The sequence below is a fragment of the Pseudoliparis swirei genome, chromosome 6, assembly GCF_029220125.1.
Source record: "Pseudoliparis swirei isolate HS2019 ecotype Mariana Trench chromosome 6, NWPU_hadal_v1, whole genome shotgun sequence".
NCBI classification, from domain to species: Eukaryota; Metazoa; Chordata; class Actinopteri; order Perciformes; family Liparidae; genus Pseudoliparis; species Pseudoliparis swirei.
In genome coordinates this window covers 20245238-20271070 of record NC_079393.1, presented here as the reverse complement: position 1 = coordinate 20271070, position 25833 = coordinate 20245238, and the positions used below count along the sequence as shown (strand labels likewise).

General features: G+C 45.6%; 1 protein-coding gene across 25 annotated transcripts in view; it reads right to left on the bottom strand.

Annotated features, from left to right (window-relative positions):
* The window catches only part of mical3a (microtubule associated monooxygenase, calponin and LIM domain containing 3a), a 65266-nt gene extending 39695 nt beyond the window's left edge, over nt 1-25571 (bottom strand). For all 25 annotated transcript variants that reach the window (XM_056417759.1, XM_056417757.1, XM_056417765.1 and 22 more), the window contains exons 1-7: nt 25403-25571; nt 3934-4310; nt 2756-2963; nt 2497-2613; nt 2293-2394; nt 1385-1540; nt 732-832 (exon numbers count right to left, since the gene is read on the bottom strand). In XM_056417759.1, coding sequence (XP_056273734.1) covers nt 732-832; nt 1385-1540; nt 2293-2394; nt 2497-2613; nt 2756-2963; nt 3934-4212 — 963 coding nt within the window. In that variant the 5' untranslated portion in view covers nt 4213-4310; nt 25403-25571. The remainder of the gene's footprint in view (nt 1-731; nt 833-1384; nt 1541-2292; nt 2395-2496; nt 2614-2755; nt 2964-3933; nt 4311-25402) is intronic.
* Nucleotides 25572-25833: the final 262 nt, after the last annotated feature.

Sequence of the window (25833 nt, the reverse complement as noted above, 5' to 3'; positions counted from 1 at the left end):
CTGCTACCTTGAACTGTGTGGACCTCTGCCATCTCTTCCACCCTTCCTCTATCCCGTTCCAAGGGGCAGGACAGAGTCAACTTCATTGCTATAAAAGGATTCGTCTTGGACTTTCTATCAAAAGGGAACTTCCAGCACTTGCGACATCAATAAATTATGACATTTCATTAACACAAGCCTCCATACTCCAAATCCCCCTCAGGGCTCAGACTTGTGTAGAGCAAAAACCTCATGAATGTCATCCGCTCACTATGAAAACACACACACACCTCAAAATTATCCAGAGAACAACGATGACTGTGTCTGGTGCCGCAAAAACGCTAATTCAAGAGACTTCTTGGGCAACTTTGAATCCCAAAAAAGCCAACACGCAAACAGAGCACACCTTCAGTTGGGTTTGTGCATGAAGACATTAAGAAAAACAAGGTCTTTCCCATTTCCTGTGGAATGTGGCCATGGAAAGGAAACCAGCGTGTACAGTGAGGACACAAACACTCAGTGAGTGTGCTTGAGTTGCCTGAACGCCGTTGGCTCGGTCAGACCATTAGGCCGACGTCGGGCAGAAACAGAAGGAAATTAAAAAGGCGGGGAGAATGAAAGAGAGGGGAGACAAAACAGAAAAGGCGGAGACAGACTTGTGATTTTGTCGGCCTGCATTCCGGCTTCATGTCGAGCCCAGAGAGACAGAATGAGATCTCACAATCACACGGACCCGGGCTTCGGTCACTCACATGCAGAATGACTCCTTTCTCCAGCAGGCTCTGCTTTTTGGCGGTCATCACAAAGTAGTGCGTGTCGTCCTTGTAGTAGACGATGTTTTCCAGGTCGACACCTGACAACAACCCGGGAGAAAGACGCTCTGTTAACATCGAGAAACAATCGTTTTCCTTCGTGCCGTCGCTGGCTGTCATGCCGTCATCCGAGGAGCAATTACCCGAGGCCCCGGGGACATCGGCTGCGGCAGGCTTGGCATCAGGCCGAATGTTAAGCATTTTAATTGGAGGAGCCGATTTATCCAGTTTACTTTTACTTTACCAAATAAAGCACCGATTCCAGGAACCAGTTAAGAGATCTTAAAATTTAAAGAATAAATATGTTATGCTGTATCCTGAGGGCTTTTGTTTTTATAGGTCCCGGAAGAAAACAAAACGCAAAGTCACTAAATCAAGAATGAATAGAATAGAAAATAGAATAGAATATATACTTTATTAATCCCCAAGAGGAAATTAGTTCTCTGCATTTAACCCATCCTTAGTTATTCAGGAGCAGTGGGCTGCAGTGATGCGCCCGGGAAGCAACTGGGGGTTCAGTGCCTTGCTCAAGGACACTTCGACTTGCAACAACTAATGGGGAGAGCCAGGAGCAGAACAGAGCTGTGACCGACCTGTCGCTTCTCTGAGGTCTTGGAAGAACTTCTGGTTGAAGATGAAGGCGACCCCGCTGATCTCCTCCACCTTCGCCTCCGCCGACGTGTTCCTGTTGATGAAGTTCGCGGTGATGGCGATGGCGAGCTTTCCTCTGAACTCCTTACGCCGAAACCCTGGGGGAAGTTACAAAGAGGATGAGGAAGCGGTCCTCAAGGTCAGGAAACAGCGGGCATGGGACCTTGAGAGGGGATCCAGGAATATTAAAAAAATAAAACGGAGTGTAAGCCCACCCAAGTGTTTACGTTCGCTTTTACACCACACGTGACGTACAACATGATCTGTAAATGCAACCAGATGCTCTGGATCATGGCAACGTAAACAGGTTTTATTAACAGTTTGAATTTCTATGCGATTGCAGTTCATGGTTATGCCAGAAGGAGCTGCTTCCCTTCACCGATGCAGCAGTCAGGAGTACAGACAGGGCTCATGGTACTCTACTCCACAGGGGTGTGGCTGTGTGAGTGTGCGTGCGTGTGTGTGTGTGTGTATTTGCATGTGTGTGTGTGTGTGCGTACGTGAGGCCTCAACACAGAGGAAACAGACAGTCAATTCAACAATTCCTACTCTGCTGGGAGAGCCGTCAGAAATACACTTTGGATGTAGCAGCCAGACAAAAAACAACAAACACACGCATACACACACACACACACAGATGTGCACACATGTTCATTCATACGCGAGGATCGGAGGAGTGAGGTCAGCCGCCCGACCACAGCTGGACACAAGTGAGATCATCATCACTCAGTGACCTCCGAGTAAGTTTAGGGAGAAAACAAATAATGCTCTTCGTGCTTCGTGTCGTTTGGTGAAGGAAAACAAACAGTTTGGCTCGCGCCGTCTTCCCACTCAGCACGCGAGGACTTGCCTGGCAGCGTGTTCCTCCTTCCATCGGCCCCGACGATGACGTCGAACTCCAGCTCGTTGACAGGGTGTGTCCTGGGGTGGACCTCAGCCCTCCAGCCTATCCCTGAGAAAACACAGGGCGTGTGCAATCGGAGAAATGCATCACTGCAGCCAGCGTCGCGGCGGACATCACGGTCCGTTTCCGCTCGTCTTTTGACTCACTTACTTTCAGTCTCTTGATCTTCCGGGGGCTCAATAAGACCCTTGAACTCGACGTTGACATGGATCTCGATGCCCACCAGGAGAGCCACTTTGAGCAGAATCAACTGTAGCTGACGAATACCTGCGACACAACACGGAGGAGGAGAGGGAATGCGAATGAACCGCAGGACCCACGGATGCATCTCCTCTCCCGTGACTCAGCAAATCCTGTCCTCCGAGCAAATCATGTCAAAACCAGAGGGACACGGGTCAAGTGCACTCACTGATATGATCGATGGCACCGGCGCAGAACTTCCCGTAGAACTTCTTGGCCCCGAGGCCCCTGAGGTCCTGGATGGTGAAGGGCCAGAGGTGCAGCACATTGTTCCGAGAGAAGGCGTCTCTCTTCTCCAGCAGCACCACTTTGGCCCCGAGGAAACCCAGCTCGATGGCTGTACGTAAGCCGCATGGCCCCGCACCGATGATCAGACACTAAACACAGAGAGGGGCGGATGGAACGGACGGGCTTTAAGACATGGGTGGAGTCGGGACAGCAGAGCCACTGCCCAGCTTTCGCCACAGGCTCAAACCCACCTATTCAGAGTGGGAAGAAAAAAAAAAACGAACTAGCTTGTTTTTGTTCACTGTATTTGGGGGGTGCACTTCAAACCCTTGCTCTTTTAGAGTTTGAGCACACATATTGCAAGCCACTAGATAATGGGATGCGACGCATGACGAGAGCACGAGTCGTTAAAGCAACAGCAGTTACCGTTAACAAGCAACGCTGACTTAAGAGAAGGCCGTGATCCATCTGTAAATCGCAGTTCCAGGCTGCACGAGTGTTTCAATTCATTAGCAGTCAAATTTTAATTTCCCCTTGGGGATTAATAAAAGTGTATATTTAAAAAAAAAAAAAAAAAGTGCCGGCTTTAGCTCAGTGGGGTAAGAGGGCCGTCCTTCAACCGCAAGGTCGTGGGTTCGATCCCCGCTCTCCCCATTAGCTGCAAGTCGAAGTGTCCTTGAGCAAGGCACTGAACCCCCAGTTGCTTCCCGGGCGCTTCACCGCAGCCCACTGCTCCTTAATAACTAAGGATGGGTTAAATGCAGAGAACTAATTTCCCCTTGGGGATTAATAAAAGTGTATATTTATTTTTTAACTTTTCAACAGAAACAACAACCGGTTCATCAGCCCCGACGACTATTTTGGGGTTGTATATACTGGAAACCAGAGCCGCTGACGAAGCAAGATCCCCAGACTGAACTGAGGTCAACCGTCTTCTTAAAAGAAATGAAAAGGTGTCCCTGCAGTCCACTCGCCCATTATCACCCACCCACACCCCCCCCCCCACACACACACACGATTCCTTAACATGGAGAATCACATTGTCGCTCTCATTGAACTTGAGCCCGAGGCAAAGCCGTCCCCGAAGGAACCCGGCAGTTTGTCGAGATCACCGCGTACCTTTGAGTTGGCACAGACGCGGCCCTTCTTGTACTCCTTCTGGCAGGCCCGCTTGTCCAACTTTGCCCAGAGCGCCTTGGCCTTCCAGTAGTTGAGTTTGGACTTGAGCTTGTGATAGAAGACCCTGTACCCGCAGGGCTTGACCTCGAGGTGGTCGCACAGCTCCTGGAAGGCCTTGAGCGTGCCCTTGCACGTGGTCCCGTGGACGAACTTGTCGAACAGCACATGGGCCGTGTTCACCCCGTCTCCTCCAGCTGCACCGGCGCCTCCATCCCCCATAGTTCAGACTCAGGCAGGGGTCTCTGGGTCCAGCCCCCAGCCCTGGAAAAGCTCTCTCTGGTGGAGGGCTCTAACTCCCGGTCTCGGGCATCTTCATTCTGTTCGCAAGAGGGGGAGAGAATTCAAACTCAATGAATCACAGAAGATAATGCAGAAGAGCAGACATCCAGGATTGAGATTGACGAGGACTTCTGGCGCCCTGTTAATGGACCGTGCTCCGAATTTCTCAAACCAGACCACCATATGTATGACGGCCGGTCGGACAAGCAATCGAAGCAGCAATTGAGGACGAGGACCAGATCATTCATGGTCTTGTGTCATTCTTCGGCAGCAACACGACCCCAAACAACCCCAAACAACCCCTTATCTGTCGAGGAACGAGGCTGCCGGACACAGGAAAGGGCACCGAACTCACAGAAAGCCAAACAGGAAGCACTCGGTGACAGATATGCGTCTGTGGTGGCGCAAATCACTCCAGACACAGGAAATAGCCGGTTCAACCCAAAACACGATGAAACAAAATACTAAGAAAGAAAAAATATTTGGCGATAAAACAATGTTTCGTTTAACTGCTATGACTTGGAAGCAGTGCAACTTTATGCGCTGCATTGTGGGGGCAGGCATCATCCATGTTTGGAGTCTGTGGTGTCGTGGCTCTTGAAACTCAAGGTTTCCCTTCAACATATCCCAAAGAAGTAGCGTCAATTAGGAAAAGAGACTAAAATATGAAACGTATAGTTTGACATTTTGGTCCACGTTCTCATATCATAATATCTAGACTGTTAGATTAGCTTTCCTCAAAGATGAAAACACAAGTTCTCTGCCTACCAGTATTACTTGAGCTCACGAATAAACGTGTTATTACCTTCGCATTGAAAATGCGGAAGGTAATGTTTTGATCGCCGTGTATTTATTTGTATGCGTGTTATTCGCATCAGTCCAAAAGTATTAAACCGAATCGCATGATATTTGGTGGGATGATTGGTTATTATCCGGGGACCATTTGATTCGATTTTGGCATAGATCGGGTCAAAGGTCAAGGTCATGAAAAGGTCAAAATCTTCTTTGAAACGCATGAAATTTGGTGGGATGATTGGTTATTATCCGGGGACCATTTGATTAGATTTTGGGATCGATCGGGTCAAAGTCATGAAAAGGTCAAAATCTTCTTTTTACCATAGCACGGTCAATTTGTATCCAATTGGCATGCAACTAATGCCAAAATGTTCATAATTCAATGCCCAATCTTGTGATATACGAAGGTATGCGCTCTACCGAGTACCCGTTCTAGTTATCTCAGTTATTGTGCAGACTACTCGAGACATAACATGTGCATGTGTGAGCTTTGTGAGGTGCTAGTGGGCAGAGTGTGTTACCTTTGGAGAGAGCAAAGCCGTTTCCGGTCTTTACACTAAGCTAAGCTAAGGCGGCTATCTCTGGCTTCACCTTACAATACACTAGAGTTATGGTCAGTGGTTAGCAGGTCCGTCTTTCAATCAGGGTGTTGGCAGTTCAATCCCCGCCCTAGTCGATGAGTCCTTGAGCAAGACACGTAACCCTGCATTGCTCCCGTAGCTGTGTCTACGGTGTATGACTGTAACCATGATTGTATACTGCTTTGGATAAGAGCGTTAGCTAAATGAAATGATCAATCATCTCATCTCACTATTTACATCAAAGGAAATGTGTTTCCCCAGAAAGGTCAAACGATTCCTTTCAAGGCCATAAAGTATTGTGTGCACGAGTCATCACTTTAATTTCAGGTAAAGATGAATGTAGGTTCAGGTTACCTTATGTTTACCTGTAGGTAGACGTGTTGTTTCGCAATGTCAAGCGAGGCATTCATCTCGACATACATTACAATCAACACAGGCATGACGATAAAAGTACACAAAGCGACAGATCAGTGCACTGTTATAATCATAATGTGTTCAACTGAACTGGCTGCTGGAACAAAGCTGTTTTTATACCGCCTTGTTCTAATCTACACCGTGGGAGTAAATACCTCCGTCTAGAAGGAAGAAGCCGATATTCTCTGGTTCCTACCCAGAGTCTTTGTGACTTCACGTCTCACAGGGTCCATTGGACCTGGCTGGGTCTGATGCCATGGCCCTGCTGATGCCCCGCCCACTCCTCCTCTCTACCTACATCTGCCTGATGGATCATGGAGGTCTGGATCGTGGTCCATGCCTACTACCAACTATTCATACACTCTGTCATACTCATTGAATGTGTTTTAACTCTAATCTGTCCTTCTGGTCACATGACATCTATTGCATCTGTCCATCCTGGAGAGGGATCCTCCTCTGTTGCTCTCCTAAAGGTTTCTTCTCTTTTTTTCCCCGTGAAGGGTTATTTTCCATTTCTTGGGAGTTGTTCCTGATCCGATGTGAGAGGGACAGGGATGTCTATGTGTACAGATTGTAAAGCCCTCCGAGTCAAATGTGAAATTTGTGATAATTGGCTATACAAAATGAACTGAATGTAATTGAATATTCGCGGTGCAAAGGGTGGGAGTCGTCCTTTAAGATGGAGCCGGTTATCCGTTGTAACTGTGTTGTGTTCAAGGACTCTGAGCTCAGCTGTGACTCACCAATCAGCCTGCTGGACCATTTCACAATCTGATGTAGAGAGTTGCTGTTCTTTAAAGACAGGCCTCCAAACCATGACACAAAATAAAAATATTACATTGATTCAATAAAAGCACGATAAATTAAGGTCATCATGGTTTTGTCAACGTTGACATATGACAGTTTCCTCTGTCAAAACAAATGCTGGTGCCCCTCTTTGCACACGGCTTTGGGAGAATAATTGTCCCAAAATATTTGTAGGATTTCACACATTCCACCTTAAGGGAAAGGACATGTGTGGTCATGTTTTTTTTTTAAATCAATCATTACGTCTTTAGTTTTGGAAATGTATGATTGAAGATAGGACTCCTCACACCACTTCACAAAGTCGTGGATGACCAGACAATAACAGAATCGTCTGCATACTTTAAAATGGTCCTATTGTCACACCTGGTCTGACACATATTTGTATCGAGGATGAATAATAGGGGCGAAAGCACACGTCCTTGGTGTGACCATTTAACCTCAGTCTTTGCGTCCTATTGGTTAAAAAGTCAAGAATCCGTCAAATTGTTCTAAAAGCCAACTGGTTAAAATATGGGGTTGTATTGTGTTAAAAGCAGAGGAGAAATAAACCAATTAAAAAAAACTTACTTGAGATCCATTTCCCTCCAAGTATTACATTTAAAATTACGAAAATAAAATTAAACAAAGTGACTGTGGCATCTTCTACTCCTCTGTGTGTCCTATAGGCGAACTGCATGGGATCAAGGGATTGCTCAGTTTTCCTTAAAACTTCTGACCTTACCAGTTTTTCCAAAGTTTTCATGTGGTCTAAAATCATCATAGACTTTTGGGGCAAGTGGATTTAGGACCAGGGACCACCACAACATTATTCTAGACCTCAGGTACATGCTGTGCCTATAAGGACTGTTTAAAAGTTTTAAGTACACAACCACATATGTTGGTCAGGTGTCTTATGTACATGTATAGAAAGGAAGGCCTTTTCCACATCCTTCTGGTCTATATCAAAGTGTTGGTTCTCCTCCAGTTTGTAATTCAGTTCCTGAGTTTCATGAGTAAAATCAAAAAAGTATTAAAAATGAATATAAAACCCATTGAGGGCAGACTCTGTATCTGAATTGAAGCCTTCCAGAGTGACATGACTTGTTGGATCCCCGAGGACCGCTTCAGTGTTTATGCTGAGCCAAGGTTATTTGCAGCCAACTTCTTCTCTTGTTCTTTTTTGCAACTATGTTTTGCTTGTAAAATGTCTATTGTCAGCTCTTTGGTAGCTATATGCAGATCAGAGGGGTTTCCCTGTTTAAAAGCAAGTTTATTTTTCTGTATGCTGGATTTCAACGGATTTCACATGGTTGGTTATTCGGGTAGATTTGAACTCGCTTGCCAGGTATGATCATGTCCCTGCAAGAGGTAGCATATGAGCACGTTACATCAGCAAGTTCATCCGAATTCTTCCCACAAGACTGGTTCAACATGTCCCTGTCAGTGCAGTCACAACATTCCTGCAGAGCACCGATTCCTCTGTCCGGTCTTTTATGCCCCTCGTCTGTGCTTTCTCTCTCTTTAACACCATTTTATATATGTGGGCAGATGCACGCAGTTATGATCCGCACCAAGACTGAGCCAAAAGGTGAATAACGGAGAGGTAAAACATTCATGATCACCGATCAGGGGAAGACAGGACTCTAGGTACTTAATTCCAGAGGAAAACACGTGGAATATTTACACCGTCAGCCACTTTCTCTGGAAAACCTTGAGCTTTTTATATATATATTTCACTGTCCAGGATGTCGAGCCGCTCCATGACGCACAAACTAGTCCCAGTGGCAACGCACGAGGCAGGCACAGAGGTCAGCTCGCCTCCCTTTCACACATTGCCAACTCCTCACTGCGGTGGAAGCGGCGGCTCTGCCTCGGTCGGCCCGGGTCCGGGCCGCGAGGTGCAGAGCCAGCACAAAGGAAAGGGGCCTCCTCCAACACAAGCAGACAGACAACCTGCAACATCATTATTGCTACGAGAAGAAGAAAACCTGTACGGTCCGTCTGCACCTGCAGCAGACGAGGTCTGTGGTTACGCACAGTGGCGGCTGGTGAATTTTTTTTTTGGGGGGGCGCAGTTGGGCGACGCGGTTTAAATAGCACTCAACAATGAGAAGAAAAGAGGTTTTGAGTAGAATATTGTAAAAACCAAAGCTTTATTTCAAGAACACAGCGTGCTCATCAACACTGTCCAATAACAACTATCAACACACTGTAACTTTGGGCATGAGAGGTTCAGAGCAGAATTCTTTAAGAAACATTGGGTTGGGTTTTAGAGGTTTGCAAAATAAAAGAGTTTCACCCTCACATGAAAGAGGTTCAGAGCAGATGTTACAGATGTGGAACGGGCATGGAAGAAGTCGGCTCAGATGGTGGATTTTCCCAGCACTTATTTATTCTGCAGAAGACAACAGAACACACACATTTGCCTTCTGATCTGTCTCTGCACTTCCACTTCCCTCAGCAAAATAAAACCATTGTCCATGGAAGACAGGACCACATTAAATCTAAATAATAACAATTCTCATCAAAAACCATGACATGTAACATACAAGGGAAAACAGAGACCCTAATGGACAAAATAAATAACTACATGAGCTAGAGTCATTTCAGCAGAAACAGAGAAAATTCTAACTTTGAACAAAAGGAAACACATACCTGCAGAAGACAACAGAACACACACATTTGCCTTCTGATCTGTCTCTGCACTTCCACTTCCTAGACACGCAAAACACAATTTACACAAGGAAAATATACGTCGGGCGACCGGATGTAGCTAAACAAACGGTGCCAAAGTGGCTCAATGAGACCGCCACCAAACGTATATGTTGACGGTCTAAATGACACGACAGCTGGACGCCGTGATCGTATTTGCGACCATTACTGTATGTAACATAAACGGTTAATTTTATAAAAGAATATAGCCAAAATAGTGCAACATCGTTTTCACTCAACTCACCCTCAGCAATATAAAACCATTGTGAGCAGGGTTGCCAGGTCTGTGTGACAAAACCAGCCCAATGGCCAATCAAAACCAGCCCAAAACCAGCCCAATATCAGAACTCAAAATATGCCCGTGCCAAACCATATACACTGCTTTTAAAGTCCAACAGCATTGCTATCATTGCCAAATATATTGTAATATCTACAAAGTAACAACATATGTTTAGTTTGCCAGCATTAAAAGCAGTTTTCCCTAAACAGTTATTTCCCCTATGTCCTAAAATGGCCTTGTGTAATTAGATACAGTATATTATCATAAATAAAATGTGTACGTGCTGATCTGGAGTCAGTTTGGTAGGATTTGGGTATGAATAAATTATTTCATTTAAAATATGGATTTTTATTTAAAGATATTCATGTAATTTGCATGCAAAATAGGTCTACCCGAACCAAGGACAAAAAATTCAACCCGCGCAACACTTCAAAAGTGGCCCGATTCCGCAGGAAAACCGCGGACCTGGCAACACTGCTCTATGGGCTGAGGGAACATACGGGTCTCTGATCTGCCGAATAATCCAATCACGGCGCACATTTTTGCGACCCAAGATTCACGGTTTCATCCGCCAATGAGAAGCCGTCATTGCCAAAACGACTGAAATGTTGTATCAATGCCGTACACACGTTAGACCAGCGCCCGAAAAGGGAGGGGCTTCTCTCCGTGATAATGGCGATATATTATATTTTTTCACATTAACTTAAGTGGTTGTTGACAGGGGCTTACGGTCTCCCACACACATTTAGCGCGTCAACACGGTATATTTACTATTTAAATGATTTGGCATATAATGTTTTTTGACAGATTTTTTTTTTCTTCTTCTTCTTTTTTTTTCATCTCCAAATTTTAAGAGGGGCGGCGCCCTAGCGCCCCCTATGGACGAGCCGCCACTGGTTACGCATGAGTGTGGAAAGTATCATTTTAGCAGATTATACTCGAAATACTGTCTTAACACTGGTGAGACGGCACCACTAAACATAACAGGGGTCAATCAGGGGTCATGGAAACTGCCAGTGTTCATTACAAATGACTCATCTATGGCGCTTAAGTGGCTAGTCAATAATAATGACTGTGTGGTAATGGGCAGATACATAAACGTCCCTCAATAGATATTATATTGGGCACCTTAAGCCCTTTTCTGTTTAGGTGCTGCGGTTGATGACAGTTCAGACTGAGATTCAGTGCTGGGGGCCCGTCATAAAACGCCGAGTATGAACAGATATGAAACACAGTTTCAAGGATATTTTCAGGCCACTGTATTTCCGCACTCTCTAGCCGTGTAAACTGTAATCTCATCAACCACCAAAAGCCTGACGAGACAAGTCTGAAAGCGCTCGGCTCTCTGAGCCCGGCTGGTGGTTGCAAACTCGCTGACGGAGGGCGAGCGAGGAGATCGCAGCTCGGCGGCGGCATCGAGGCCGTTTCGTGAGAAAGAGGTCGTCTCAAACTCAAAAAAAACTGGTGGAGCCGACGTTAAAGAAAGAAAAAAAAGACACCAAACAAAAGAGGAACCCGAGAGGACGCTCTCAGAGGGGCAATAATTCACTTCATGGTGGAAGTGCATCTTTTTTTCGGAGAGTCGCTCCTCTCCCAGTCCACAGCGGACCTAAGTGATTCCCTCTGCGGACTTTTCATTTGTCCATTAAGGACACAAATCATCAAAAGCCAAGCAGGGGAGATGAAGAGTGTGTGTTATATAACCTTTATGACACACACCTGAGAAAGCACACAGGAAACCTTTAACAGCTCTTTGAGGGTGATGCAACTGCTGGCGGACATGCTGTGTGTGTGTGTGAGTGGTCAATAGACAGTGTGGCTCAGGCAGGTCTGCTGTAACATGCTCCACCCTGACCCAGTTTATTGTCAACAATAACCCCGGCCTATAATTTGAATAACAGCAGCGCCTCCTGCAGAGACCCATGTGCTCACTCAGTAAATGTTGCACCATGCGTCTCCAGATTAGCACGTCGTTGCCCATTGATGCTGCTGGACAGTAGCACCATGACATTACCAGGATTAAGTGAGGGTGGTGGGAGGGTATATGACATTTGTTTTTCTACAATACTAAAATTCCAACTAAACCAACTTTAAGTGGACTGCACTAAAAATCAAAGCAGCTTTAGCTCAGTACGCACTCAAAATGTCCCGACATCAGGATGAGCTGCAGGATTTCTCGCATTCACAGGATTCACAGGAGAATTTACACTCAGCTTTACACACACACACACACACACACACACACATGCACAGCACACACCACAGAAATGCAGACACACACACACACACACACACAAACACATGCACAGACCACAGAAATGCAGACACACACCATGCCTCTGCTTTTTACTGGAAGTATTATATCATCCTCTACTCTAAAAATAGAGCCAGAGATTAGGCCACTGGGCTACACGTTTTACATGCTTTACAGCACTGCTTTTACACATGAGTGCTGCGACTGCCAAACAGACTATGAATAAGAATTGATTTATAAAGCCTGGATACAAAAATAATATGTCAATTCATATTATTTAAAACGTAGAGTGGCTGTATACGCTTCGTCGTTTTCTTTGCAAGTTTGGCGGTCACCGTTTTGGGAACAGAAATCTGCGATGCCACATTGATCATTAAGCATCTGATTTTTTAATTTTCATTCTCGGCTTTAAGCCCCCGGACTGAGAGGATTCACAACAACATACAAACAGAGAACAGAAGACTGAGGACGATGAGACGTGTTTGGTGTGGCGCTCTCTTTCTGCAGACAAAAAAAATGAATACAAACACAACACGGGAAGCTTTGAGGGAAACTCGTGAAGTAAATGGATTCACCGCCATAGCGGCACTAAATAGCCGGGATGACTGTACGCTTGCGTCTGCGTCCTGAAATGGCGCGTTGTCCTCCGTCGGACTCCAGCTCGATGACGACCGGGAGACGGAGACGACACCCTGGAGACGAACATGATATCCAGATCCGTCTCCTCCCGTCATCCAGCAGGAGGTCGTCCTCCATGAGCAGCGGACGTCTCCACAATGACGGCCGAACACGCGGAACATTTAGTCCGGCAAACTTGTGGCAGACCACGCCTTGTTCGCCAGGTCTAAAGCCCCGTAAGAACGGCTGGATCAGACTGATTTACGTCTGCGTCTATTTCTTCCTGTTCGCTTTAAGAGAACTGCTGTTTAACAGCTAATCATCACCTTCACATCTCTTTTGTACTCGGTATAAGTCCCTGGGGACGGCATGGGATACCTTATAGTTTGACTATATTGTTAATGACAGAGAAATGCCGAAGCAGGTGTGGCCTATTCATGGGCTGCGAGGCTACACGTTCATAACCGCCATGATTGATTTAATAATACATATTATCAAGATACATTTATTTTATAGGGCCTCTCGGCGTTCTCACCATACCCGCTTGTTTTGCTTATTTCTCCATCTGCTGTCATCTGTGTCATCATAGTATGTCGATTCTGAAATATTTAAACTTCTATAAAGCAAACGGGGTGTTATGATTTTGTGGGTAACCCACATATTACTTAACCCTTGTGTTGCCTTAGGGTCATTTTGACCCGAATCAATATTACACACTCCCCCCGCCTTAGGATTAATTTGACCCCATTCAATGTTTAATGTCGGTGTTCTTTCGGTAGTCAACAAACAAACATAAAGTGCCTCACACTTAAACTTGGAAAACAATATTAATTCTAATAATTTTCTGGAGGTTTTAATTGCTGGCGTCAAATTGAACCCAAAGGGTAAAATATGTTAGTAAATATAAAGGTAACAGGAGGGTGAAACATTGAATCGGGTCAAAATGACCCAAAGGCGGGGGGAGGGTGTAATATTGATTCGGGTCAAAATGACCCTAAGGCAACACAAGGGTTAAACCATGACACAGTCAGTCAGCCTCCAACGACAATTTCCTCATCAAAGTGTTGCGAGAGAGAGAGCGAGAGAGAGAGATAAAGACAGAGCAGGGCTCCAGACTAACTTTTTTTACTAGGAGCACAGTGGCCCCTAACTTAAAATTTTAGGGGCGCAAGCAGAAAATTTAGGGGCGCACACAGGGTTTTTCCTGGGTCAAAATGGGTCTTCGGTGCTCCCCAAAAAAAATTTTTGCGCGCTGCGCGCACCGTCCATTCATACAGGTCGAGCTGATGAGTGAGTGATCAGCAGCTGGCCGCTCTGTCCATTCACGCACCTCACAGTTGTATATTGATCAGACAAGAAGACACGCTTATCAACTCCAGTGTTTCCCCTACCATTATAACAGGGTGAAATCTCCACCCGCCACTCTGTAATTTCGTCACACCTCAGTGTTAAATTAAGCTCAGGGCACCAACATGGCTAGCGGCACTAGTCCCGCCCCCCTGAAGCTGTAAACCTCGGGGAAACACTCTACTCGATTACTATTGATCAAAACAGAACGAGGGTTCGGCTGTAGCCGACTTGAAACATACTATTGAGAACATATTCGCTGACATGCACGTGATGAACACAGTTTTTATTTTTTTTCATCGCAGACTTTTTTTTGCCTTAGGCGCTCGGGATTTGTCATAGGCGCTCGGGAAAACAGCTTAGGCGCGCGCCCAAATTTTCTCTGCAGGAAAAACCCTGACACACTATAAAACGACTTGCAAAGTTTTCCCATCATTTTTACTGTATTACTGATAAATAATTTGACAATATACAATCTTATGCCTGTTTGCCTTCATGAACTGCAAAACATTCACAACAGAGAACTCTTCAGAAGTTACTGTTTTGAGTTTAAACATATTTTAAGAGAAAACATACCTTGAGCATGTGCATGTTGCACTTCGATGTGGCCAATCAAAACATTTGTTGGTTTCTAGAGATGCACCGATCAGGTTTTTGGTGCCGATCACCGATCACTGAAATCAGTATCTGCCGATCACCGATAATACCGATCACTGAAATCTGTATCTGCCGATCCGATAATACCGATCACCGATCACGGTGTTGATTGAAGCATTCTATTTATTGTGTAGCATTATTGCCTAGGACTATGAGGAAATACATATATAAAGCAACTCAAACATTAAAGAAATTACCGATTTCTTTAAACATTTAGGACTTTTACTTTGAAAAATGTCCTAATTGATACATTAAAATTGTTTGATTGCTATTGTAGGGGATTTCAGATATGTATGGAACACATCTGCATTATTCATTTCCTGGAACTCTTGGGGAAATCTATATACAGGACTTTTCTTAACATACAAAAGACTTACTAATTTGTATAAACTCTTCCTTGGTCCAGTAAAAATGTTTTAATGTAAGCATAATTTAAGCTAAATCTCAGAAACGATCTCTAAAGATACAAAATCAGTTAATTGTTTACTTTTATATGTTCGTGTATGATTTGTCGACATCTTCTTTTGAAAAACGGATGTTGTTTCACGTGGTTCTTTCCGCTAACTTTGCAAAACCGGATGTTGTCACTTAAATCCTTCCGCTAACTTTATCAAAATCCTCGCGCGCTCCCGATCGAATGCGTTTACCGTGAGCATCAGTCTATAGGGGCAGACATGTGAGAGTCGGCTGAGTCGACCCAGAGATTCAACTCGGGGGACGGGGACGCCGCTCGCTGGTGAGGATCCCCTCGTGGACCTCTCACTCTGCGGCCCTCGCCCTCGTTGTGTCTCCGCTGCGGTGCGCCTCTTTTCACGCATTAGCACCCCCCCCCACACACACACACACACACAGGCCAGCCTTCTTCTTCTGTTTTCGTCTCCTTTCTTCTTCTTCTGGAGTTAATGTCGGTTAGCAAACCAGTCATTCAGGCATTACCGCTAACTATAGTGGGCTGAAGTGTAGAACAAGTTTGTAAGCAACAAAAATATTTAATAAAAAAAAAAGAAATCTGCTAATTTACTGGTCGCGCATGCGCGAGTTGATGAAAAATTTACTCGCACTGTGTCTAATTTTAGGCGCAAAATGCGACCATTTGGTCGCAGTCTGGAGCCCTGCAGAGAGAGAGGTTTTTTTTAGAATTGGGATTTTTTTCCCATGTACTTAAAAGCATCAGACTTACATGTCTTCAAGTGTATTTTTTGTATTCATATTTCAAAAAGGAGCGAATCTGTGTCAGTCGCTGTAAACAGAAGAAGGGCATTCAGAGCCCCGGGTCAAAGGTCGGAGATGTATTATCCATATTCAAGTCGATCAACAAGCGAGTAGAAAGATCAAAAACGAGCGGAAATATAATTACCTGAAATGACAGTAATAACGGAGCGTCACGTCAAACATTGTCCCTGCGTGTCAACAGAAAGATTACAGACACGAAGCTGAAGTCAACAAGATGAATGACTCTGTGACTGTTACTGTCCAGATGTATTCACGATGTAAAACCACCATGCTGTGTTCTGTTATCCATACACACTGGATCGGCCTCCAGGAGGACAGACACTAGTGTGTCTATCCACATCAGAGATAAACACTTTTTTAAAGAACACAAATATTTGACGACTGAATCTCAACTCGCTTCTGCCGGAGGCCGTCTCAATACGTCCGGTTTTGGAATCACTCCCGCTCCCGACAGTCAGGCCGAACGCTTTCCTTCTAGCTCCCGTAACCGATGGGAATCTTTCACCGACTCCAGCTACAGATCGGCCACCGAGTCGATGAATGAATCAATTCCATGTTCTTGTTCCTTAAAATCTCGACCCAGACTGACACTTCAATAGCGACCGGGCCGTTCCAGGCCTTTAATAAAGGGCACCGCGTGCTGTGCATGCAGCCTCATCCCCGGTGCCGTGTGTTCATCTTCTCACTTCCCTGACCGACGCCACATGGGCTTTTACTTTTCTGACCCGGAGGTTGCAGCAGGCCCCCAGTCTGCTCAGTTGTGCTGCCACGGCAACGCAAAAACAAAAAAGCGGAACCGAATCTGAGCCCCAATACGCGTCTGTAGCGTACAACAGACCCGATCCAACCATGTCGGAGTATTTCAAATCAATTGGTCTCGAAGCTCAAAACAGCACAGCCAATAAAAGAAATGGACATCCAATCTCTGTCCGAGACGACAAAGGGTCTTTCTTATGAAATTCACATTAGTAAAACATGCTCGATTACAGCTGCCTGCCAGAACTCGCCGCAGCTATTTGATTTGGAGAGCTTCTATACGACCCCGACTCCAATGCCCCTTCTCCCACCTTCCACAGGAAGAGTGGGAGGCCGCCGCAGCTCTGCAGCCAGAAACACCACGAGAACCACGAGAAGGAGAAACACCAGGAAGCACGGCTTGTACAAAACAAAATCCTTGTGGATTGAAACATTTGATTATCTGTTCTTTATTTGCAAATTTCACACCGCAATGTGTGTGGAGTGAGATGGAGGCGATGATGTGGTTACTCATTTACACCCGGATCGAGGGGTGGGAATCTCTCCTAGCGATGACGTTCCCATTCAGAGCGGCTACGACGCAATTATAAAACGATAATCGATCTTATTGATTATTTTCTTCCCCATCTTACTGCAACTATATATATATTAAAATATCACTTCCATTACCTTTTCTATTTGTTACTAATATTACATTAATAGGAGATGTGTTAACTGGAGGGTCAACTCTTCAAGCACTGCAAAGAACACCAACAATAAATGATATATTTTATATTTAATATTTAATTTAATTTGTCATTAGTATTGTGTATTGTGTATGCATATATGTTATATATATACATATATATTTTATTTTATATTTTACTTTGTATACTCCTATATCTTTCATCCCTGTTTTTTATATTTTATTTTTTATTCTTGTGTGTTTAGTTTATTGGTGCTGCTACTGTGATGACAAATTTCCCCTTGGGGATTAATAAAGTATATATCTATCTATCTATCTATCTAAGTGTGGCCTGTAGCAGCATCCTCGTCGTAAAAACACACGTCAGCAGATCAAGGTGCGCTTAAAAACTTTTCTTCACTCTCCACCAAACCTCTGCTGGTATTTAGTTCAGAACGTAAACAAGACGCACAGGTCTGTTGCGTTCAGGGTCAGCGGTCAGGAACGCATAGCCCGCCGTCACGGGCGATCATAACGTTGAGAACAGAGCTCGATTTAGTCTTCGAGTCACAATCTTTCATGAGAGAATCGGTCCCGACTCGTATCCATCTTCCCCTGTGAACTAGGAAGCGTAACCTGAAACCTGGAGGCAAACAGTCAACACAGACCAGTCTCCAAGGCTTAGTCATGACCGCTGTGGAATGGAGGCATGCAGGAGAGAAGAGGAGGAGAAAGTCTTCAAAGACGAAGATCAAAATAATCAAAAAGGTGGATCAAAACTAGGCCTGTGGTACATTTAACAATATCTCCCACGTCAATCAGAAACCGACTTCTTTTCTCCCCGACAAAGCAAACATCTCGTTCTTTTGTCTGTCTGTGTGTTCAGACGTGAAGGGTGATGGACAGGAGCATAAACAGCCGGGCCGAGATATGAAAACCAACCTTCGCCGGCCTCATAACTAGATCACACATGAAATACACAAAGGCCGAACCAACGCTGTGTTTCTTCTCATTTCTCCTGGCACACCCTGGGAATCTACAGTACAACTCTGTCGCGCTCCTTTCTTCCCCGTATTAATTACAAAGCTAACAGTTAAACCTCCAAGAGGCTCAGCCCAGTCTGCGTGGACCGAATGTAACAACAGGCAAAGGAGTAATCCGGTGTCCCGGCCACTTCTTTGCCAGTTGACTGAACTGAGAGGCTGAACTTGTGCCAACGATACTATTAAAAAGGTTATTTGGTGGGGATTGTTTTTCCCCAGAAGAAATAACATAAGAGAAGCGACAGAAGTAAGTGAGCATACGTCTTTCTTTTTTAAGAAAGATTTACAAACACACAGTGTGAGCAGTTGACAACACGCAGACCACAAAGGAAGAGCAGGACAACGCTGCAATATTCTGACGTTAAACATTTATCAAAATAATCAGTGAAAGAGCAAAAAAGAACAAATACGTGAGTCTTCACCGGCCTCCTGTTCGATCGCGATTCACGACTCAAATGCAGTTATTTCCTATCATACTTCACATCTTCTGCACACAAAATAAGCTTTTTAATACCAGTATCTGTGTGATTCTCATCCGCACATAAATATTACAAAAACTTAATATAAATCCGGCAAAGTGTGGTGTAATCTACAAAAAATAAGGATCACATAGCACTTAACTTAATGTTAGAGGACTGCCCAGTGTGGTGTGTGTGTGTGTGTGTGTGTGTGTGTGTGTGTGTGTGTGTGTGTGTGTGTAAGCTCCTCCCTCTGGGAAACGCCAACGAAGAGGAGAGGAACTAGTGTGACAGTAGCTGAGAGCGAAACAACGCAATTGAGAATCCCAATAACCTTCCGTGATGCATCTTAGAATCCAGAAACTCACGACACACAACCGGCCATAATAATCCCGTCACATCCACACTTGATGTCTCTAATCTCGGCGCGTGGGCGCGGCGGCTGTGAGCCGTTCAGATGGCAAACAAGCTGCAGGATGTGAGGTGATTGATAAAAATGTGGGGGGGGGGGGGGGGGGGGGATTGACGGAAGGAGCCGTTGGCGGAATGCCTTGAGCTTTCTCAAAAGGACTCCCGACATCCTCGGCTTTGGACTTGCGACAGCCTGTCGGAGGGCTGCAAAGCAGCTGCAGGGAGCAGGCGACCCACAGGGCTCCAGTTGCAGTCGAGGAGGAGGTTGTGTGCTCACTGAAGCCACCACTCGAGGGAGGAGCGGGATACCCAATAGGTTGACCGTAAACCGAGGACTGTGGAGCGCAGGTACACAAATATCAGCTATCCCCGTTGGTATGAGCGAGAGCACACGGATACATTACCGCCGCGGCAGACTGTCAGCGGCACTGCTTCGCTGCATAGTGCGTCTTTTGCCAGACTTTATGATGTTTATGTCCCCATCGTTATCTCACACCCACCAGGAAAACCTGTAAATGTGTCGCAGAGTGTAGACCGCCACTGCACGCATCATACGCTCAATCCGCCCCCCCCTATCTCTCCTCGTGTGCCAGTGACACTAAATAGTTCAGCACACCCAGGACCCAGAGGGAAGTCGGCCTTCCTGTGCGCACTGGGCCGACCCGCCGGCTGATCCAGGAGGAAGGTAACCGAACACCCGCACAGAGCCGTGCAGCACGATGCCGATGGCTTTACAGAAGAGAGCACGGACACAGATTCCTTCACGCTTTAATCCCTGGCTCACGTATCGCAAGAAGCACAATCGGGTGCAAAACCGATTACATTTAACACACCGGATGGCCAGTAATCGGCGTTAAATCGCGGTTCAATAAATACAAAAAATGAGGGAGAGGGTGGATGAACTAGAAATGAGGTGAGGAGAGGCGCCATAGAGGCAGAGTTCAATCCAATGTGAGAAGGTACACGAGGGAAATCTTAGCTTTCATAAACAAATACAGGAAATCCTTTTTTGCTGAGGTAGAACCAAGAGCAATACAAAGGTGAGGTTGATTGATGACATCAGGGTTACGTTTCTTTCTTCTTCTTTTTATGTAAAGCTGAGTTATATATGTCCTTACGGTAAATCTGCAAAGATCTTTTAAAGTGCATGTCTACCTCGCCTCCATCTCGCAATGTATTGGCCATAACAACGCCGTGTGCATCATTAAATACCATTTTGCATCCCTTTGTAGGTCTTGATTACCCATTCAAAAAAACACTTTGTGGATACTGTAGAAACAACCTGAAAATAGGTCATAGCGTAAGCACAGACCTACCAGAAGTGTAAGTTTAAGTAACCAGATTATAAAAAGGAATAATTTAACACAAATGCAAAAAAATAATGACTACATGTGATTTTAGGAGAACCCTGAATTAAGGAGACATGCATCCGTCGGGTTTGGCCCAACGGTGCCTGTAAAGAAGCCAAAGCACAAAACATATCTGGCTACCCTTCTTATCCGAGACATGGCACCGAAATACGAGGCGCGCAGCAGGCAGATGAGATGTAGTTTTGCCAAGAAACCATTTCTGGTTGCGTCCAGGTGAGAACAACGAGGTACACAAGGTGTAAATACATGAGCTCTGGAGGTGTGTAGCTCTCCCGATACCATGGCCTTTGGGTAGAAGCACATTTCCCGACTACATTGACACAACTCACCTTGCGTTTGTAGTTCAGACAGCTGCTGGTCGAAGCGGGTGTAAGTTAGCATCCATCTGTATAATTAAGCAGGCAGGGCCCTCCAGTTACCACCCAGCCTAATATTACAGGGCCAAGACTCAGACTCACCGGTTGCCTTCAGTCACGCGGGTAAAGGAGGAGCTGTGGCCGACGCCGGTTACCCGACAGACGGATACCCGGCCCCACTCCGAGGAAAGAAAAGACTTGCTTTCTTCTGGGAAAGAGCCTTTAGTGGGCTGGTTTCTCCATCAGGTCTGCCTGAGAAGAATCCATCTCTTGTCCAGGCAGATAATAAGACCCCGGGACTGACTGACTAACCACCCACCCACCCACACACACACAGAGAATGTGAAACATGATGTGGTCTGGAGAGGGGCGGACGGTTAACTGGAGTGAGAGGGCTTGACGTGAGAGGACGGTTTGCGGCGACGGGCTGAGCCGATGTTCGATGCTTCCTTGAAGCCCGATGGGTGAAACGGACGAGCGGGTTGCGGAGGCTTCAGAATAAAGCCTTTGAGTCAATAAGACCTGGCGAGTTAGAGGAGATATATCAGTCTGTGTCTGTTGGAGTACAGAGACACGGAGTCTTTATTGGGGCTATTAGTCAATCTAATGTCGTTTTAGTAAAAGTCGCTATGCTTCTTTTTATCTCACACCGAATTACTCATTTCCAAGAAAACATATGAACACAAAGAGCTATTCAGCCCACACGAGGCATGATTGTCAGCAGTCAGCGCACACAAACAAAGCAAATACAAATATGACAAAGTCACGTGACCAAAGGTTATGTTTGAGATACACACGGTCTTTGTCAATGGCGGCCTGCATCGCAAGGCCGGATGAATACGTTGAATTATTACTTTCAAGTTGCTATATATGTACGGAGGGAAAGATTTGTGTTAAAGTAACAAATGGAACAGCCGTAGATATCGTCACAACCGGTTTAGTTGCACGCGGGTTTGGTGCGATGAGCGTCATAAAAAGGACCAGAGATATATTATCGAGTTGTTAAAAGACCTCCCATGCAACAGGTAGCGACAGGTAACAGGGCAGGTATACTGTCCAGCGCTTTATATTAGCAAACAATGAGCGTAAACATTTTTAAGGTACTGAAAACAGCTGTAGAGCCGAGTGATAAGTCTTCACTTCACGCAGCAGCTTTGAGAAAGTGCCACTCTGCTAAAAGAAGCGCGTCACCGCTGCATGAGTCACGGCAAGTTCCACTGAACAAGAACATCAACCTGCAATAATCTGGATAAGTGTTTGTTCACCGGAGCTTTAAATTGGATTGATGGGGCGACATGACAGAAAGCACGTGCAGGACGCAACTCATGAGTCACCTGCTCACACACACACACACACACACACACGTTTGGTTGAGGGTCAGCAGACCGGCAGAGAGCTCGTACGGTCTCACGAGCCTACGTCTGACCTGCAAAGTGCAACAAGAAAGGAAGCCTTTAATCCGGGAGCTGTGAGAAGTCGCCAGAAGCAAATGTACGTCAGACACACAACATCAGCCAGTGGCTTTGCCGTTAGTCCTCCAAATCTGATCTGCATAAAGCCAAGCTAAAAAAAATATGTAAAAAAGCTTCTGTAGGATGGAAGTGGAACATGTGATGGATTCAGTTTCTCCTGTAGCCTACTGACCTCAAATGGTATCTTCATGGCTTCTAGCGGGCTGTTTGGGTTTACGACGCGCGTCTGACTCAACGCTCCAAACGACGCGTGACCTCATTTAGTCAATGACACATGGGAGGGAGAAGCCTGGGAGTTGTCCTTCATCACGCTGGCTTCCTCACAGCACGCACTCGCTGCAGATCACAACTCCGTAACGGCCGTCAGAGTGGAGCTGCGGACTCCTTTTAGGGGCCTCGCTGGCTGCAGGCTACAATATGCACGTCGGCTTGACATCGGCCTCCGATGAGTCGACCACAGCAACGGACCTGGCAGTCGAGGTACATCCAGCCGCTCGCGACGCAGCAGGAGCTGCTTCCAGAGCACTTCCTTCCTTCCTTCCTTGTGTCCTTTCATCTCGCTGTGCGTTTCCATACCGGTGGTACTTTGCAGGGTCATGGGGAGGTCAGAGCTGGACAGGATCTCACTTTCTGAGTTGATCTGCACTTCACACATTTCATTTGTTTGCACTACACACATACATTTCATTTGCACTGCACACATGCACACACTTTGCATTTTGCACACTGTCTATATTTAATATTTTTGTATTTGATTTGATTTGTCATTGATGTTGTGTGTTGTATATGTACATATATATTTTGTTTTGTATTTTACTTTGTATACTTTTATATCTTTCATCCCTGTTTTTTATATTTTGTGTTTTTTTTATTTTATTCTTCTGTGTTTGGTTTATTGGTACTGCTACTGTTACAACAAATTTCCCCTTGGGGATTAATAAAGTATATATCTATCTATCTATCTATCTATCTTCTCTCTCCCTCTGAGAGACAGTTAGCGTGGGGTCAGAGTGACTCAGCTTCACGCCTACCTCTCTATTTCCACCTGCCGCAGACCCGGTGGAAATAAAGAAAATCGCACTCTAAAGTCAAGCTGGCCTCATTAATGTTATACTGAGCAGTTTCAGCACATTTAGGGTGGCCCATGAGACCACTTTGTGACGAGGAAACGGCTCTTTAATGTGGTTCTGTTTCCAAAAAGAGGAAAAGGGAGACATAGCAGGGATGTGTTGGTCCTCACTGAACACAGACTAATACAGAAGGAAACCTTCATTACATTGCAGCATGAAGAAGGGTTTAATGCAAGTCTAAACAAAGTCCACTAAACTGTAGATTTGATTGACGGACAACCGTCCTCACGTCCGAGTTAACAACCGGGACCACGGCCTCCTCCATTTATTTATCGTGGCCGAGTTGGCCGTCGGGTAAACATCCTCCTCCTTCTCCGCTCCACATCCTGATCTCTTAAGAGGTAAACAGTGAGTTATGAAAACACACGGTGGCTTAACAGCGGGGCAGCACATCCCAATTAGCGTCTGCCTGAGCTGCAACGCCCTGTGACCTAAAAGAGAAGATGCCCAAAATGTTTCTTGCATTAAAGCTCCGGCCACATTAAGGTGGATGAAATACGCCAACGGTCAATATCATGGATCAATAGAACAAATGCTCCGTCACTCGACTGAGACCAGATAAGGATCTCTGGCCTGCCGGGTCAGGTCAGGGACCTTACCGCCCCGCTAAGCCACAGACCGCCTCTTGTGGCTGAGCGTGGAGGTGAGGTCCATTCTGGGTCAGCTGGAATCACATCTGATGCTGTAGTCAGTGTCAATGAGCAGTCGCACAACAGACTGGCCACAAAAAAACCAGCCGCATCGCATAGTGACTTAATGTATGATGTGATGCCGAACACAAAAGACCTCTGGGCACAGACCAGGTGCATCACAACCACACCCCTCACTCTCTTGGAGCAGCAACATCATCACAGCTGCTTCCGTCTGGTTCCTCACCTCCAACACAGTGCATAATTCAGTGTGGTACTTTGATCAGAGTAGGAGAACGAGCTGTTACGTTTATTACGAAATAGTGTATTTTGAGTTTCTGCTTTTCAATGAACACACCTCAGAGAGAGCAGTACAAACAACTGATATGGCTTGCCTTCAACTGGAAACGTTGCTACATTGCCTATATATATATATACATACATACATACAAACACACATCTATTGTACGTTTAACACAATCGTGGAACGACTTATATTGTCATCCAGTATTATGCAACATGTGTGTGTGCGTGCGTGCGTGTGCGTGTGTGTAAAATATGATGCCAAGTCACGTATGGGGTTGCAGTAAGAGGAACATCCTACCATAACAACAGGTTTTCTCCCCATGAGAGTTAGGTCATGGACACATCAACATATGGGTTTGTTTAATTATGACATTTATTTTAAAAAACATGTTCTCAAAATGATTAGAACTAAGCATATCTGAATCATTTAAAACGTGATCTGTCCTTGCCCATTCAATAATAGCCATCAGCTATACGTCCCCGAGATGAAGGCACACTTCCAGGGGCAACAAACCACATGATTGTGTCCGAGATGAGGATATTTCCATATGACTGACTGAGGGGTAAATAGTGCCACCATGCAACACATTCCACAGGCTGTCCCTTCCACCGCGGGACAGACGGGTAGCGCAACTGAGTTAGATGGCAGATGTCCTCTGGTGCACCATTTCAACAACGTGCACGTACAGTGCAGTTTTTTTACAGGACCGCGTAGTTAAAACCGTGAGTCGCTCCACTGAAACCGGCCGACCGTGACATTCCCAAACACCCCGAGGTGCAGTCCGCGCAGCCCCGGGTAACGTTCCCACAACGCACCGCGTGAGTCAGGCGACCGGGAGGAACGAGGTCTCCTCTTACCTCTGAATCCAGTGTGTTTGTGATTCACTCGTACATGGCGGGAATCAATCCATGTCCGTGTGTGGTATCCAGATATATCCCCCGTATATTTAAAAAAATCCACAATAGCGGTGTATTATTGAAGTAGTTTATGCTCGTTGAGGCCAGAGCAAGGAGCCATACAGCAGAGCAGAAGGCGCGACTTGAAACTGACAGAGAGGGATCGGGCGAAACCATTACCACGGCAAGGAGGGGGGCAGCGAGCAGGTCTATACAAAACAACACGTTCCCGGAACATCGCAATCTCATTTATTTCGGATTAAAGGGATATTTCTAATAGTATCTTATGTTGTACTATGTTGAACATGTTGTGTTGGATTGTGTCGGGATTTGTTTGATAGTTTGAGGTGTAAAACCCCCACTACTCCTTGGAGTGAGCCTGCGTGTTTTAA